Below are 17366 nucleotides of genomic sequence, written 5' to 3'. Positions count from 1 at the left end.
TAAATCCAGTTTTAAATTTCACTAGGTTATGACTGCTTACCTCACATTTCCTGCCATATATACCACCAAAACATACACAGTAGTAGATTGGTAAATCCTGGATTGATGGTCCGGGTCTTGACCAGAGGTCTTGAGGCTGGTTCGTGTAATTTGGTGCTAAAGGAGAAATTTGCTGGCCCACTGCTGCCACCTACTGGCAGCGCATTTGTTTGTGTGGGTGAACCTGTATGTGGGCTCTTGATATGCAGGTCTCACCTGCTGGTTTTCTCATGACAAGCTTTGTTTGCCGTCGTTGTTTGCCGTCATGTTGTCTGAGGTAGAGTGTGAATGTACATTTAGAAGAGGGTGTTTCGATCTGCTCATGCATTTAAACACATGTTCCGACACTTGTTCAGACACATTCTGGTGGTTATTTTTGTCCTTTTGGACAGGAGGAAACCGTTGCTTTTCTGGAATAATGTAAAAACAAAATGGACAAAACTGTTGTACAAGTGAGAAGGTGATCAAAATGGAGTAAATGAGAAAATGAATTCCCTTTACCTGCTTGAGGAAATGAAGGTATTCACGGGTAGTTGGCTGCTAGGCTACTGGTAGACACTTTTTGAAGGGCCAGACTTCAGCTGCATGGAGTTATTAAAGAAACTGGACAGTGGCGAGTTTTTGCAGTCTCAGTGCATGAACCTGCGACACTTCATTTAATTGTACAAGTTCTGCTGATATATAAAGAATCCCCTTCATTCGTCACGCCGCCTGTATTCGAATTCTACCACAGCAGTATTTTCCGCTGTGAAAGCAGATCATGCCAATTTGTCTCCTCTGGAATCAAAATTGGGCACCATACTAGAAAATGGATTGCACTGTGAGAAGCACGGTTAATACAGTCAGCAGCTATGTGCTTATTACATTGTAATTCCTCGTGGAATAACAGAACATTCTGCCTCGGTGTCTTTCATAACCCTTTAGCTGTAGCTTGACTTGTATTCATCTTATTTCAAAATTCTTCCTTTAATCTACGCTGCCTGAGACTTCCGTTAACCGATAAAGAGTTCTGTAACTTTCAAAATGAAATCGCGTGTTTGGCTTGAGTTAAATGGGCAGCTTCCTGGTGCTACAACAACAGCACAACGTGTTTGAGTTGTTTCCTTGTTGCGATTCAGATCCTGGCTTGTCTCTCCAGACGTGTCAAAGGATCCTGGAAAGTGAACGGAAAGTGTGTCATTTGCATCTCCAGGGAGTTGGATAGAGAAAAACAGGAGAGCCAAACGAAAGGATCCTTGGTGTTTTTTTCTCTGATTTACTGTTTGTTGTATCCATTTTGGGCATAAAGGTCTATTGTCATTGTGGAAACATAGCTGGTATTCGTCACTGATTCTATTTAGTTGGCACTTCGCAGGAGTAGCGTTACCTGTGCATTCTTGCTTACTCAATCTAATAAAAACTCAATCTTAGTCATGTAATAAGGATATAATTGACTTATTTGTAAACTTCAGAAACAAATTTAAAAAGTTACCTGTGATTGTATTGTAAACGGTTTCTATAGATGCATTTTTGATATTTCGAAACAACACCACTGTGATGATGCATTTGCGTATCGTAATTCAGTGAATACATTTTTATGTTTTTTGAATCCTTTCACAAAGTATGTAGAATATTACTGGTCTTCACAAATTGAAGATGAAATTTATTTCTTTTTAAAAAAAAAGTTTGCTTCTATGCAACATTATGCAAGTGGATTTATACTGACAGAGAGAGTGAGTGTGAATTCTCAGAAGGGTTATCCTCAGTGGAATGACTCTTATTATTGCATATTTGTCATGCTGAATGGTTTCAGATCTTTGACAAAATGTAGTAGTATACAAAGGGAACCTGCGTAAAGATGGAACACATTTTAAAAATGATTTCATTTATTTAATGAAAAAGTTATCGGTCACCCGTGTCACCCATGTGAAAAAGTAATTGCCCCCTTAAATTTAATAACTGGTTGCACCACCTTTAGCAGCAGTAATGCTTCCTATAATTTCATATCAGTCTTTCCCATCGCCTTTCGGCCACTCTTTACATAAATGCTTTAATTCAGACAAATTGGTAGGTTTTTGAGCATGAATTGCTAGCTTTAGGTCCTGCCACAGCATCTCTATTGGGATGAAGGTCAGGACTTTGACTTGGCCGCTCCAAAACTAAATTAGTTTCTTTTCCGCCATTCTGATGTGGACTTGCTTTGCGTTTTGGATCGTTGTCTTGCTGCATAACCCAATTATGCTTCAGCTTTAGCTCAGATGACTGGTCATTCTCCTTAAGAATTCATGGTTTCTTCAATAATGGCAAGTCGTCCAGGTCTTCGAGACAGCAGAGCATCCCCACACTATCACACTCCCACCACCCTGGACTGGTATGATGGACTATTGGTATGATGTTCTTTCTGTGAAATACTGTATTTGCTTTATGTCGGACATAGCCTAATGGGGCTCGTGTCATCCCAAAAGTTCCACTTTTGACTCATCCATCTATAGAACGGTATCTCCGACGGTGTGGGGATTATCCAGGTGCTTTGTTTGCAAATGTAAGATGAGCGTGGATGATATGTGTGTTTGATAACTTTTTTCATTAAATGAAATCATTTTAAATTCAGTGTGACAGATATGCTAAAATAGAGGAAATCAGGATGAGGGTAAATGCCTTTTCATGGCACTGTATATCAATTGTATATAAATGTATATAATGTATATTATATCTCATTTTATGATCGCCTCATAAAATGAGAAATAAAAATACACATTCCCCAGCAGACTTTCTGAAACACCTCTAACATCAGTTTTTTTCCTTCCTTTTTTTGCAGCTGAATTAAATTGTTATTATTTTTCTTAAACTACCGGCCTTATAAGTGCCCCCAGTATATTGTTTCTTCCCTTTTTTTGTCTTTTTGTTGACAATAAGGGTGGTTTAAATGAACGGGTTATTTATTGGCATTAACACGGTTTCTCTAACTCATGGATATAAGACTCCACTCCAGCATGGTTTGCTGGTTTCTGGAGTATTTCAGCACATCAGTGTTTAATATAAGCCATTGGCTGGCTGAAGAGTCCACTCACCTTGTTTTCCAAGGCCTAAATTGGCTGCTGATTGTGAGGAAACTGTGAAAACCCGCCGGGGCTTTTAGACGAACACACTGTACAAGTCTGTGGACAAGAAGCTTCTATGACCTAAAACCCCTGTGTGTCTGAAACTCCTGCTGCAACATTTAAGAAGAAACCCGCTTATGGTTAAATGCGATGTTTGGGGAAAATGGTTCTGGTGACTCAGATTGTTAAGCTAATGTTTTGAGTCAGCAACTGGCTGGCTCAAAATGCTGAATGCAATGTTGACTTTTTTCTTCACAAAAGAAAGTTGTTTTAAAGCAGGAAGTTGCCACTTATTGAAGACAATCCTACAACAGAACTGCAAACATTGCAATGTGAAGATGGCTCTAAGCTGTTTTACTAATTATAATAACGACCCTGAAGTCCTCTCCATTTTTTAAAAGTGGCTGTGAAGTCTTGCTTAAAACGCAATAGTCAGGGCGTGCACGTGAAAAGTGTGCTACTTTGTGCCTGTTTTCCGTGCCAGGCTACTTGTCTTTATTACGGGAACGGCCCAACCCAGTCCTCTCGCTGTGCTGCTAAAATTGATGTGTGACAAAGCCAGGTGATATTTAGCCCAGGAACAGAGCGGGGAAGCCATGCCATTATTTCACACCCCCGTCGATCTCTGGTCTTCTCAGCGCAGCCGTGTGAAAAATCGGCTGTCGACGCTTCCAGAAGGCGAGGGAGCGTGCCAGCTGAGAAAATGGTGGTTACACCGCAGCATGTGTGCATGGGGAGGAGGAAACAGGGAGGTTACATGATGATACTAGCAGTTATATTTGAAATTTTAAAAATTCAGCTGAAGATTCCGTTCAGGCATAATTGACGTGCTTTCATAAAGAGGCATTCTCAGGTCAGCTTCCTCTTTCTGAGGCCACCTTTCTGCGACTGGGATTGAAAAGAGAGTTCAGACGTTTCAAAGAATCATTTAATATTAGGTTTTATTTCATGCAAAATTGTCTGTAGAGGTATAAAGTCATGTCTATGATTTTATACGTTTTGAAATGTTGTGGCTTCAGAATGTCCTTTCAGAACATGTTTTTGATCAGGAGATTTAATCGGCGCTCTTCAGTAAGTACTTAACTTGATTAGTATATAATATTCTTTCAAAGTATTTTTTCACAGTGCCCTCCATTAGACGTGATTATCAGGGGGCATGGCAACACCAACTGAAACAACAGGACATTTCTATTTGAATTCATGCATAAAACATCTTCCACTGAGTGGGACAAGGGGCTAACTGTCTTTGAACAGGCAGCAATGCTGCTGATTATGTATGTACTGCAACACAGGAAAAAACAAGATTCTTGGCCAAAGCTGAAGAAGGTGATGATGATGATGATGACGTGTGTGTGTGTGTGTGTGTGTGTGTGTGTGTGTATTTGCCTGCTTGCGTGTGTGTGTGTGTGTATGGATGTCTGCAATCGATTAACAAAAACCATGGCAATTATTGTCCAGGTGCTGGAAACAACATATTCTGAAATTTTGAGGCCTGCAAGTCTGTGTATCCAAGGCAAATACAATGTGTGTAGTCAGCTTCAAAATGGGTCAGTAAATACACTGGAGAGCTGCTAGCCTTTTACCACCCATTCCTCATACTGCTGCAGGTAGCGCACTCAGCACTTACTCCTGGTCCAACAACTGTTTATGGCCGTGCTGACAAGGTTCAGCTCGGATTCTGCCGGGGAAGACGGTTATACGGCGATATGTCGGCTAAGTGGGCACCGGCCCTTGAATAATTGAGTGAGCCCCCGTGTAACCGACGAACGATCCCCCCTTCCTCACTAATTCATGAAGACGGCACGTGCTGATTTATTTATTTAATGTGTAAAATGGCGCGCTCCGGGGTCACGGGCGGCTTCCTTCCGAGCGCCTTCCCGGCAGCCTGCCAGGTAGGTGAGCGGGGGACGGCAGGAGCCGTGGTGACGGGCGCCGAGGCGACGGGGCAGCCAGTGCGTGCGTGCGGCTGCTGTGGCCCTGCATGGAAATGAGGCGGGCAGCCTTGCCTGAGAGTATATCTCCCAGCTCTGAAAAAGGGGAAACGTGTATTTCTGAAACTCACTCTCTCCTCGGTCCCTTCGTTCCGACGTTATTGGGGACATGTTTCTCGTTTGAGTGAGTAGCGCCTGCGGGCGTAAATGAAATGATAGTTGTTGTGGAAGAAGCCAGACAACAGGTGAACTCATTGGAAGGAATGGGAATGAAGGATATGGATGAGTATATGCATGCTTTTTCTGTGGTGTCCTTAATGAGTTTGGAAGGCTGTTTCTGCTACATACCGTATGCGTGACGTGTGGTACTTGTGGTATATAAAATGATTGTTACATTTTACTTGACTATATTGACGGGGAAAAATGTCATCAAACCACTTTTTATCCCAATATTGTCCCATTATCAGGACTTAATCATTTTTATCCCAATATTGCCCCATTATCAGGACTTAATCAACACTCCTACTTTCCAACATCCATGATGTCTGTATCTTCAGATTATGAAAACTGTGCTTAAAAGCAGCGCTGAGCTTGTCCCGAAGAATTGTGGGAAATGGAGTACATTTGGCAGAAATAGCCTTAAACACCTTAATAGGCAATATCAAGCTGTTGTAGTACTTCAAAAGGGAACATTTACACTACCAAGTAGCTTAATGTAGACACATCCTTACGGACTTACTTACTGTTTTCATTGAGCACTAAATGAATTTTAAATTATCATTTCAAATTGCCTTTGACCATTTTGTAATCTTGTGTTTAACTTCATGGTACAGTGCTACTGAAACATTAATGGTAATATTTTTAGAAATGATTTTGTAGAGGATAAGGAAGAACATATGAAAGATGCTTTAGAATATAACTGCCTTAGAATGCCTTCAATTTAAAAAAAAATTAAAGAGCCATGTGCTTTGAGAAGCTCAATGTAGAAGTCTTTAGCCATGACTCAATTCATTTACCTGTCACTGTAATAGAACTGCCACATCATAATGGCTTCATGGCTAACAGAGGAGAGCTACTGCTTCAGTGCATGATGTTTTAATGCTGCTCTATTATCTCTCTCTGCCTTTATGTGTTGGGGGGTATATTTACCCTTGTGGCACCCAGCTAATGGTTTGTTGATAAAGTCATTTCAAAATTAAATAACCAGCCATTAGATAAAACATATGGTCTCCTTGGCAATGCTAGCGTGCAAGCTGTTTCCTCAACGCCATACGAGCCTTTACGTCCTGTGGCGAAGCAGAGCAAAACTTCAGATGTAATTTCCGAGGCCCTGTGTTGAGTCTGCGCGTTCCTGGTTTGGGTTCGGGGAACGGCTTACCTTTAAAGACAATTAGATTGCTTACTAAAACCCTCGTCAGAGTCAAAGGTTGTTTTGAGTATCAGATTCGACTGGATTTACAGTTGACGTGATGGATTTGTTTGAGTTTTTAGAATTTATTTTTGCTCCTCAGTTGGCTTAAAGTGGATTTTCATATTACAGAGTTCTCATTGTTGAGCTGTGTATTTTCTGCATATTGCTGGTATGCACAACTGTCTCTTGTTTTTTCTTCATCCAAGGTTGTCAGATCAATTAACACGTCCATAGGTGCCTGATTGAGCCTGTCAATGATTTCTGTTGTCATAGCCATTTGATCAAGAACAGTGGTTCAAATGGCTTTTGACTATATGTTCAGATCTAGCTTTTTCATCACAGTCAAAGGTGGTACACAGTGGTCTCGTAGAAAAATCGAAAATTGAATATGTTTTTTCTTTCCCCAATTCATGAAAAATAGATGCAAGAAAACTGTCTTTGACATAAGACCAGTTTTTCAGTGCCCGGTGTGGAACTAGACAGGCAGAATATCCTGGAAAATATTTTTTAGTGTAAAAGCTAACAACGTTAAAGTTTAAAGTCTGCAACCACAATCTCTCCCCTCTGGTCCGCAGTCTCCCCATCTCCCCTATCCCTCCCTGTCTACAGGTGTTGGTCACATAATATGTCCTGGAAATTTCCTGAAAAATAAAATGGTGTCTTCAAAAGAATTTGCAAAACAAATTCAAGCCTCAGTCCAAATCCGTACACAAGCACATCAGTCCGAACTGGCTCTGGGGGCACAATATAGAAATTATGAATCACTTATAATATCATTACATATATATATATATATATATACCACTTACTCCCCAAGCAATGCTCTTATAATAAGATTCAGTGCATTGAAAATAACCTACAGCCCACTTAAGACTTTTTTTTCCCCCCAAGCCTTCAGTTCGAACAGAATAATGCATTTTTTAATTATCTCAGAAATGGTCATATCAGTCATTAATACTGTATGTGTAGCCAAAATATAAAATGTTAAGTGAAAAAAAAGTTTTTAAGTAGCCACCATGAAAAATTAAATGAAAAGGCGTGTACTTCTGCTTTTTGCCTTTTTAATTGATGAAAGTGCTTCAATCCTGGCTAAGAGGCTAATGCCCAATTCATCAACCTTTCAAAGAAAAAACAGGTTAGACAGTAGCCCCTATGTTACCTCTCAGGATAGATTCAAACTGGCTTACATTTTCAATGAATTAAAACAGATATTGTAAGCAGTAGTGTCTAACCTCAGTCTGACCTAATTTAATTAAAATTAGGGGGCAGTTAAAGCTTAGTCTAACCTCATTTAATTAAAAAGAGGGGGCAGTTATGTTGGGCACAAGTATCTATTTGCTCACCTATAAAGTACAAATGCGGAGGTACCGTCCTTTGACCAGACTATTTTAAAATTGGCTAGACTCAAACCCAGTGATCCAGATGAGTCTCAGAAATCATTAAGATTTTTATGATTGTTGAAGGACATTTTCCAGCGACCCCCCCCCCCTTCAGGAAATTTTGTAGTTTTTCGCAGTTTGAACATGGGCGTCAGTGCTCAGAACTTATCAGAAAACGTAGTTTTTAAATTTTTTTAAATGCAGTTTTACATATTTTATTGACTTATTAATTTCTATTTTTACTTTTACTAATTCATCATTGGCCTAATGTGGTAAGAAACACTTAGACTTCTTTACAGCTCCAGCCTAATTAATATAGAACATTCTGGATTTTATTTCAGGTTCAGAGGCACTTTAATGAGCTCAGTGCTGGGGTGTGGGAAAGGAGGACTTTGGCCCCATCAATTAAAGACAGCGTCTAACTGCAGCTCCAGTGAGATTAGGAAGCTGAGGCTGAATCAGGACTGTAGATTAAAGTGAAATGTACTGCTGTGTGCAGTTCGGCCTTGCATTCTGTGGGAAATAATACAAAGGCATGACTTTGCGCTTTCTAAATGGTAAATAACCAATGTGATGTGGGAAAAATAAATCTGTATTTTGAAAAGAGACATTCTGTTTGCTTGAGATGGAAGTAGGAAATGTGAGTGTAAATAAAAAGGGTATGTTTTTCACAAAGCTATATTTATTCAAAAAATGAACGGTTCAAGGTGAGTTCAGAAAAGTGTAGTGAAGGGTCATCGTACTGTAGCACAGAAGGAGAAAATCACACGTTTCTCTCATTGATTTTTGCTAAATACCTGTAATATAACGTAGTTTTGGGTGGGAAGGACGTATCCATTATGCATTTTTTCTGTGCTGCTCTGTTGACTTACTTCATCTCAGCCTTGTAGCCTCCCTACACTGTCACCTGCTTGTCCCCCTGATACAACCTTTTTTTGGTTTCAACTCTGCTCCTCTCGGCTCCTCCACTTCACTTAACCCCCCCCCCCTTCGTTATGCTGTCTCCCCTCATCACCCTCTCCATCAACCCGTCTGCGTCTCGATGCGTCTCTTTCCTCTCTGGCTTTCTTCAGCAGGCAAAATCACACCTCTTCTAAAAAAAAAAAAAAAAAAAAAAAAAAAAAAAAAAAAAAAAACCCTTGATCTCCCTTTTGTTTAAAATATTGCTTAGTCCCTTCCCTTTCTTTCCCCAAGCTCTTGATCTTGGTGTTTATAACTGCCCTCCATTTTCTCTCTCAACACAACCTTCCGCTCTGGAAACTAGCCTGCGAGGAACTGTGCAGACATAGCTGTTCGGGCTGAGTAACCGACACCCTCCTCTCCTTAATGTGAGCCTTCGTCTGCTCCATTTCATGCCTGGTGGACCTGTTTCTGTAAAACGCGGTTAGCCACCTGATCGTCCTTTCCTCTCTGTGATTGGGTGGGATGATCAGGTGCTGTCCTGGGGTGCTTTGGTTCTTCCTGTTTGTATTAGGCAGTGAATCGGAGAGAGCATGTCGCCGACAGAGGCCCTGTCTTTACTTCCCACTGGTCTTCTCCAGGGATCACTATGTGACCTCCCTGTTCTTTCTGTATTTCACCTAAACAACCTTGTGATGTTGTGTCTGCTCATGTTTTTTTTTTTTAAACCAGTGTTATGCTTATGGCATCCATTCTGTTCACCTCCAAGAGGATTACTGCTCGGCAAACAGAGATCTCTATCTAGATGTTATCAGTTTGTACTCAGTTTCCTCTAAGCAGACTTACTTTACTGATCAAACAGATTCTCATCTCTCTTAACAGTATTCAGTAACTAGATGGTTATAAGCTGTATCCCTACCCATCGTCAAAGAGCATTGAGCTACTTTTCAGTTCCAGCTGTCATCTGCAGGAAACATTACTTTTGTCCTGCTTGGTTTTTTTGGCCTCAAGTTTCTGCATTTTTTGCCCCTGTTATGTGTGTGTTTAACCTACTGATTCTAATGGATCGCGTCACATATTTTTAAGATCCTTCAAGGCCCCTCCTCCACTTGGTCAGTTTGTAAAGTACAAATCATACACTGAAAGAACCACACGAGCAACAGAGAGGAAAGACTGTGATGTGCCATATAGAAAAAGCAAATTTAGCCAATCCACCTTTTCTGCCAGATCATCCTACTTTTGGAACACAATACCTACAGACATCAGATCAGGCAACTACTACCGCACTTTTACACATAGACTGAAGCTATGGCTAAAAGCAAATCAATGCTGCTCTCATAGTACCCTGTAAATTTGTAAACATACTCTGTTTGATTATTTCTTTTTTTTTCTTTTCTTTCATATTTCATTTTTTATACCGAAAATGTAACTTATTGTATGTAAGTGTAGCTATCTTGTACCCAGTATTAACATCTCTTACCTGCTAAGGGACTACAGATGAAAATTAGCTCTTGAAATAACTCTGGCACTGTACCATTCGACGCAACTGCGGAAATGTACTGTGTGTTGTCCCTTCTAAATAAATAAATAAATAAATAAATAATAAAGTAATATTATACAGTCTGTGATTTGCGTGCCTTTTTTTGTTAGTGTGAAAACAATATTTCACAAATGCAGCTTATCGCCTTCTCCGTATTTTGCGGTGATCTTGTTGGCTGTTACTTGTCTCCCTCGTGGCACTAGTTGGTAAAGTAAGCAGTGTAGTGTAGAAGTGTAATCTGCACTTGGGAAATCACAGGGCAAACAATGCTGTGAAAATCGCACAGATAGAACTGAGGAATGGATGCAAAGTGCACAGCATGCAGCCATTAATCTTCCTTTTATCCTTTCATTTTTAATGATCTAAAAGCACTCGGTTTATTTTTTATGATTTTTTTCATCTGATCAGAAAAGTGATCCAGGCCTGGGGCTCTGTGAGTAATTGCTCTTTGTTTTGTTTGTGGTTGGCTTTGTCCGTGTGTTGCAGGTCCTCTACTTCCACACCTCGCTCAGACACCCTGGCGTGGTGGCGGTGGTGGAGGTGGTTTCTGTGGCCCAGAAAGCAGATGGTTCCCAGAGTGCACTGGGGTGCGGGTTTGGCATCCTGCGCCTCTTCCCCAGCCAGGCCAGTCCAGGGGAGCCACGCGCTGGCCAAGCAGATAGAAGGTGAGGTGGCGTCACAAAAAACTGTGCAACATTTACTAGTACGACCTTTAACCTGTTTAAGCCCGCGGGCAACTAAAGTTGCCGAAGTGTCTACCACTCTTTTTCCATCTGTGAATATTTGTTTGGATAACTACAGATGCTTATGTAAGAAATCTCTGGGAAAAATCTGGGCATTAATGGGTTAAGTAGGCAGTATACTCCAACGACGTACAAGATAAAAAAATAAAAAAAACCCACCAGCAAACATGTTGCTGAACATCGTTGTCAGTATAGTCAGTATGAACTCCTTGTTCTCCATTATGTCACTCTCTGTCGCTGAGAGGCACATTGAAGTTTGTGGCAGGAATTTGAGAACATTTAGTTCTCTTTAAAATCTCTGCACAATCAGTCTTAATGATGACGATATCCTTGCATGAGTTCAGCAACGCTCTATTCAGAAGTATTAATGTCAAAAAGTATTAATGTCATGACGACCCGTTTCGAGCAAAATGTTCTGTTTCGTTTCGAGTATACTGCCGCCTTCCTGCAGGTCACATGAAGGACTTTGGCTACTGTTGGTGCATCTCAAATGTTTCCCCCCCCCCCCCATCTTAAAAGTGTCTCCTTTATACAGGAGATCTTAATTCTGATGGACATCATGAGTTCACTATCACTGCTACTGAATTGTATATGTTGTGTAAATAAAAAAGCTTAGAGATCTTTATGTCAGTGGTTATTGACATATTTTTCTGTTCCTTTTTTTTTTTTTACAGATTGAATCTTTACCATGGAAGCCCCAGAGGCCTGTTATACCAGACTCTGCAGGAACCCATAGAGCGTGAGCTTCTCCTCTCCCCATTTCAAGATCTGTGTTCAACTTAAAGATATTAGTTACATAAAGGCGGATATTGATCCAAGCACAGATGGTGAAAGAGCTCTGAACTTCTATACACACACACCTCATGTTTAAGTTGACGGATCTCTTATGAAGTGGTTCCTCTCAGTTTTCTTAATCAGTTTGTGTTTGACATTTGAAATTGAATTCCACCCACCGGTTACCGCTTTAGAAATGACTTCTAAACTCCCAAGTTTTAAGTTGTTGGTTCAATGTGAGGTTTTCTGTCACTCAAGCTACAGTTTATGGCATAATTTATGGAGGCAGTTTCCAGTAATATTGCTACATGGGAATCCTGAAATGATTTTCTTTTTGACAAAAATTCTTTTGAAGTTCTTTAAGGGTTGACTGAAAGTTTTGTTATAGAATTTTAAACAGATGAGCAAATATAACGGTTTCTTGTTTGTTTGCTTGTTTGAATTTTGTCAGACGGTGATGAATTGAGGCTTGATATTGGAGGGACAAGCCATGAATTTGAACTTTTTTGATTAGTGTGCATCCATATTCGTAATACTCCAAGCTTTCAGCACATTTATCTATGTTTGAAAGTGTCACTGTTCATGGCAATGCAACAGTTTTATTATGGATAAAAATTAATCCATATTGCGAAGTATAGGCACTGTCTGTGTCTAGAGGTTATTGTGTTAGCATATTCTCAGTGTCTGTACCATTAAGACTATTTTAAGTTTATTTTTTTGTTGTTGTATGGCCAGATTTCTGGTACCATGAAATTGTTATGTAACACGCTGTCCAGGTTTCATCATCTGTAGGCCCATTTGTTTTTCTCAGCCAGGTTTCTCATCAACATGCATTCGGTCAGTTTACTGTGGCCTCCATGTTTGGATTAACAGTGACAAGTCAAGTCCTCCCCCGTGTGACTTACTGGACGATTAGTGCCGGGACTGATTATGCCTGTATTTACATCCTTCCCCATAACCCACCACACAACCTCAGTGACAGATAATTGAAGAGAAATGTATTTTTTATCAAATCTGCCATTAATCTTTTGACAATTATGATGTTTTATTTTTGGAGGGTAGCTTAAATTGATAAGAATGTAGGATAGGCATAGCCTATATAAGCATTATGCTTCTGCCTGTGCCTTTTCAGTCACTACCTCATACATAGATTGTTGACTTGTTTATACTGTCTAGGCTGTTTATATTTATTGTATTGTGTGTGATGACTGAATAAAAAATACTACTACTACTACAACACTTGGAAAATCTATCTGCCAGCCTATTACTGAAGAATTTAAAATGAGGATGAAAGAACTGATGCAGGGACAGGAGTGGTTTCAGTGGGCAAGCTGTGCAGCTAACTTCCATATGCAAAAGAAAAGAGCAGGGAAACTTTTTACTGGATTCTGGGTAGAAACAGGATATTTATTCCCCTGTTTAACAGAAATATGTATTTATCATGTCTGCTATCATTGAACTCAATAGAAGCGGAAAGATTGTACGTTCTTACTATCTTTGTTTTCATCAACCAGCTCCAGCATGTGACTGAAGGGCCGTACCATTCAGCTTACTAAGGGCCATACCAATCAACTTGCTACGCTGAAATACAATGGCAGAGTATTACATTACTTTTCACATGTTAGATATATCATTATTATTTTAAAAAACAGAAATTTTACCTATAAAAATACCACCCCAAACTTCCCCCACCTCTGGTCCTACACTTAGCAAGAGCTTCCTGAAAACATTTGAGACGATAGTTCACATGGAATTGTGGGTAGACCAGCTAAAGAAACGGTGATTGCATTGAATGAACAATGTGACCGGGGCACTTTCAGCTCCAGTCAAATTAATTGAGACGCTGAAATGGAAGGTAATTTGAGAGAAACCTATCTGTCCGCTGATTGGAAGGTTGGCTTGATTGGCGTCAGGTGGGCGGAGGACAGCAAAACAAACGCGAAAAGTTCACGCCGGCGTCACCCGTCCTTCCTTCCGCGACAAACTCTGGTGATGAAAGGGGACAGCCGGTTATGGACGTTATAATTCGCTGTCGCCGGGACCGACAAAGCCGATTGGCTCCTAAGTACCTCTCTGAGGTGCGTGCCACTTGACCGCTCGTTCCCAGACTCTTTTTTGTTGTGCCGACAGACCTCGGCGCGAATTTAAACACCGAAGAAAGCGAAGGAGCCGCCGATTGCAGCCCGGCTTTGAGTGATGGGAGTGTAATGATGCTTGAGGTTCCCCATTAAATTTTACACTGATGTGCATTTCAGGTGTTTACATCAGTATGAAAGGCAGTGGTACAGCAGGCCCTCTTTTGGGATATGTATAATATTCTCCCAGTCCCTTTTGAAGTCTTTGTACGGAAGAGCAAATAGAAATACACATTCAGCAGCTTCCGCGGCTAAGCCGAGCATATCAGATTTGACAGACAACTCTCTCCTCCTCCCGTTGCCTCTTTGAAATGCGTGTGATTTTCTCTTGAGAGTAATAGAATATAGAAGCTTTGTGGTGGGGCCTGTCTTTTCAGTATGTGAGCCACAAATCCGCTCTGAGCAGTGTTTTTTAAAAATATTTTTATTTTAAAAATACCTCCTGGATTTTATTTTTATTTAATTTTTTTTCTAGCTGCCGAGAATAAATTGTGTAATTAGCCCTAAATCAAAAACAAAAGAAGAAAATGTGAGAGCGAACGGAGCGTGACGCCTTGTTATGTTTCAGTAGGAGAAACTTGCCGCAAAAGAACCGAACCTCAGTAGCTGAATTATTTCCAGTCTGCTTTATGAATCTTTAATGAGAAGCTCTCTCAGGTCTGCGCAGTGCCGTGGATGGAGAACAGCTGCAGCTAACTAGTCTTGGCACTTCTGATTATGTCATTTGGTTTTAAATTAGGAAATCATTTGCATTACAGGTCTGGTGTTTGGTTTTAGCTGGTGGATACATTTTCTCTGATTTTGCTGTTCATTCTTCTCTGCTGTTTCACTGTGGCTTTCCAAAGGCCTCTGAGACATCATTAATTTATCTAACACAAAGAGCGAATACTCACAGGATTAGTAATTACGGCACAGCAACAGAATGGCCGCTTTTTGTGGAAAACTAGAACTGCAATCCCATGGATGTGTCTGCCTTTCAAGACAGATAATCTGGCTTCAAGACTGTTTACATCCTTATTGAGAATATGTCCATATTACTTATGACCGTGGTATTCTGGTTTTGATGTTAAATGTTATAGGACAGTTTTACTAAATGTTTTAGCATGATCAATAAGTGTTTGCTCCAACAAAATATTTGTAGTGATTTCGCTGATCAAGATAATTGTTGAAATGCCAAAACCATTTTTAAATGAATATCCAAATGTTTGATTTGTTGCTTTATGGTGCATCTTAATATTCACTGAAATGTAAGCCAGCTGTTGTCTTTTTATTCTAAATTGTATCTGAACTGGCCATAATGTATGAACAATGGCTGTGCAGTCCGATAGTTCAGCTGCAGTGTAATTCGGTGCCGCAGCGTTAAACTTCGGGCTTCTGTTGACAAGCCGTTGCGCGAGTTCATCAGTCAGCAGGAATCGCCAGGAAAAGTCTGGCCGGCCGGTGAGAGAGAGTAGAAGACAGCAAACTGGTGTCAGCCGGAGTGAAGAATGAAATGTGGGCCGAATCCAGGCCGCTGGCCTCCCCTCCTCCTCCTCCTCCTGCTCCTGCTCCTCCTCCTCCTCCTGCTCTCCCCTCCTGGGTTGGTGTGGCGCGGTGTGGAGCTCCCGCTTTGCCCCGAGGACAGGAGCAGAGCTCCCTCCTCCAGACGGAGCACCTGGGGCCGTCGCAGGCTTTTGGGACGGGTCGCAGGTGCGTCCCGCCTGCGGGGGCGTCGCCGTCGCCAGCCCCTCTTCCCCTCGCGCTGCTCGACCTGGCCGGAGCTCAGCGCCCGTGCGTGCGTGCGAGCGTGCGTGCGTGCGAGCGTGCGAGCGAGCGTGGGCTCCCCTAACGGCCCTGTAGGCCGGGGCGGGGGAGCAGGAAGAGGAAGCATCCCCTCTAATGAGTCACTCTGTCAGAGCGCCGGGGAGATTGACAGCCGCTCGCCTCTCTGGAAATTTCGGCGCGGCGGCGCGTGGGCGTCGAACAGATAAAGACGGCGTGTACCTGTGCCAGGGGTGTTCGGCAGCGGCGGAGCCTGCGAGGGCGTTTTTTCCTCCCGCGAGCGCACACACACGCGCGCATGCACACGCAGCCCCGCCGACGGAACGCCGCGCTCTCTCCGCGCGTGTCTCTAATTGGCCTCGCCGTTGCGTTTTGGCTCGGTGACAAAGCCGAGCCAAATTTATTTATTTCACGCGTTTCGCAGATTTTTACGTCTCCGCCAGCCCCGAAGGTCGCGTCAGTCAGGGCTGATTCAGACGGCGATTGTGCTCTCCCTGCCTCCACTCCCCTCGGCTTCAGAGCGGCGCTTGGCTCCTGCCTCCCGTGGGCTGGGAGGAGAGCATCGCGGCTCATTCATTTGTTTTCTTGTCAGTTTTCTTCCTTTAACACTCCAACAGTCTGTTCCTGTGAGTCACTAACTGCTGTTAGAGAGGAGACGATTGGCTTGGCTTCTGGCCTGTTGATCGCCGCCGGGGCTTTTAGAGGGGGAGAGGGGGAGGGGGGGAGGGAGGGAGGGAGGGAGGGAGAGAAGGACTGAGGGAAAAAGAAATGGGGGTAGAAAAGAGAGCGAGAGGGGCAGAGAGTGGGAGAAGAAACTGCGGGATGGAGGGAGAGGAAGGTGACGACGTAAATGAGAGACAGATACAGAGGGAGAGATGGAGAGAGAGATAGAGAGACAGAGAGATGGATTGAGTGAATGGATAGAGCGAGACAGAGAGATGGATAGAGTGAGACAGAGAGAGGGAAAGGGTGTGAAAGAGAGGGACAGAGAGATGTATAGAGTGAGACAGAGAGATGGATTGAGTGAGACGGATGGAGGGAAACGGTGCGAGAGAAAGAGACGGAGAGACGGAGACAGTCACCCCGAGACGGTCACAGTCCCAGACACAGACGCAGATGTGGAAGCACGCGCCTGATGTATTGCCTGGGAAACGGCGCCTGGGGGAGGTGCCAGGGAGCGCTGCACTGGTCGTTGAGCTCATGGTAGGCATCTCAGCCATGAACGATGGGGATGACATCAGCCAGCCATCCGCTGATCACTCTGCTCATCCTGCACTCCCTGCTAGTGCGGCTGTGTAATGGTTTTGCTTAGTGGAGTGTTACAGTCCCAATCTGTCTCCTCAAAGGAGCAATCCGAAAAAGCTGTTATCGGCTGTTAGGGTGGCTTGTGGATAATGGGAGAGCAGACTTAAAATTTACCATGAAATACAAAGAAGCATGTTGCTGTGAAATGGGAGTCATGCTGCCCCTTTTTCTGTCTCAGAGAATCCTTATAATCAAAGCAGTCGCTCTTTTTTCTTTTTTCTTTTTCCCGCTAATATTCCGTGTAATTTTTTTTCCCTCGGACTGAAACAAGATGAAAAATCTTCCTTTTTTACAAGGTGATTCTGTGTGCTCTTGTTCGATAAACACTTGCAAGGAAAAAAAAAAAAAAAATCCCTTTATAAGAATTT

The 17366-nt window shown here is 42.2% G+C and overlaps 1 protein-coding gene across 1 annotated transcript in view; it reads left to right on the top strand.

Moving 5' to 3' along the window:
- The window catches only part of nphp4 (nephronophthisis 4), a 154343-nt gene that overhangs the window by 20623 nt on the left and 116354 nt on the right, over positions 1 to 17366 (top strand). The window contains exons 4-5 of the mRNA XM_035381236.1: positions 10767 to 10945; positions 11698 to 11762. Of these exons, the coding sequence (XP_035237127.1) occupies positions 10767 to 10945; positions 11698 to 11762 (244 nt within the window). The remainder of the gene's footprint in view (positions 1 to 10766; positions 10946 to 11697; positions 11763 to 17366) is intronic.

Source organism: Anguilla anguilla, chromosome 11 (assembly GCF_013347855.1).
Source record: "Anguilla anguilla isolate fAngAng1 chromosome 11, fAngAng1.pri, whole genome shotgun sequence".
In the NCBI taxonomy this organism is placed as follows: domain Eukaryota; kingdom Metazoa; phylum Chordata; class Actinopteri; order Anguilliformes; family Anguillidae; genus Anguilla; species Anguilla anguilla.
This window is presented reverse-complemented; position numbering and strand designations above follow the sequence as displayed.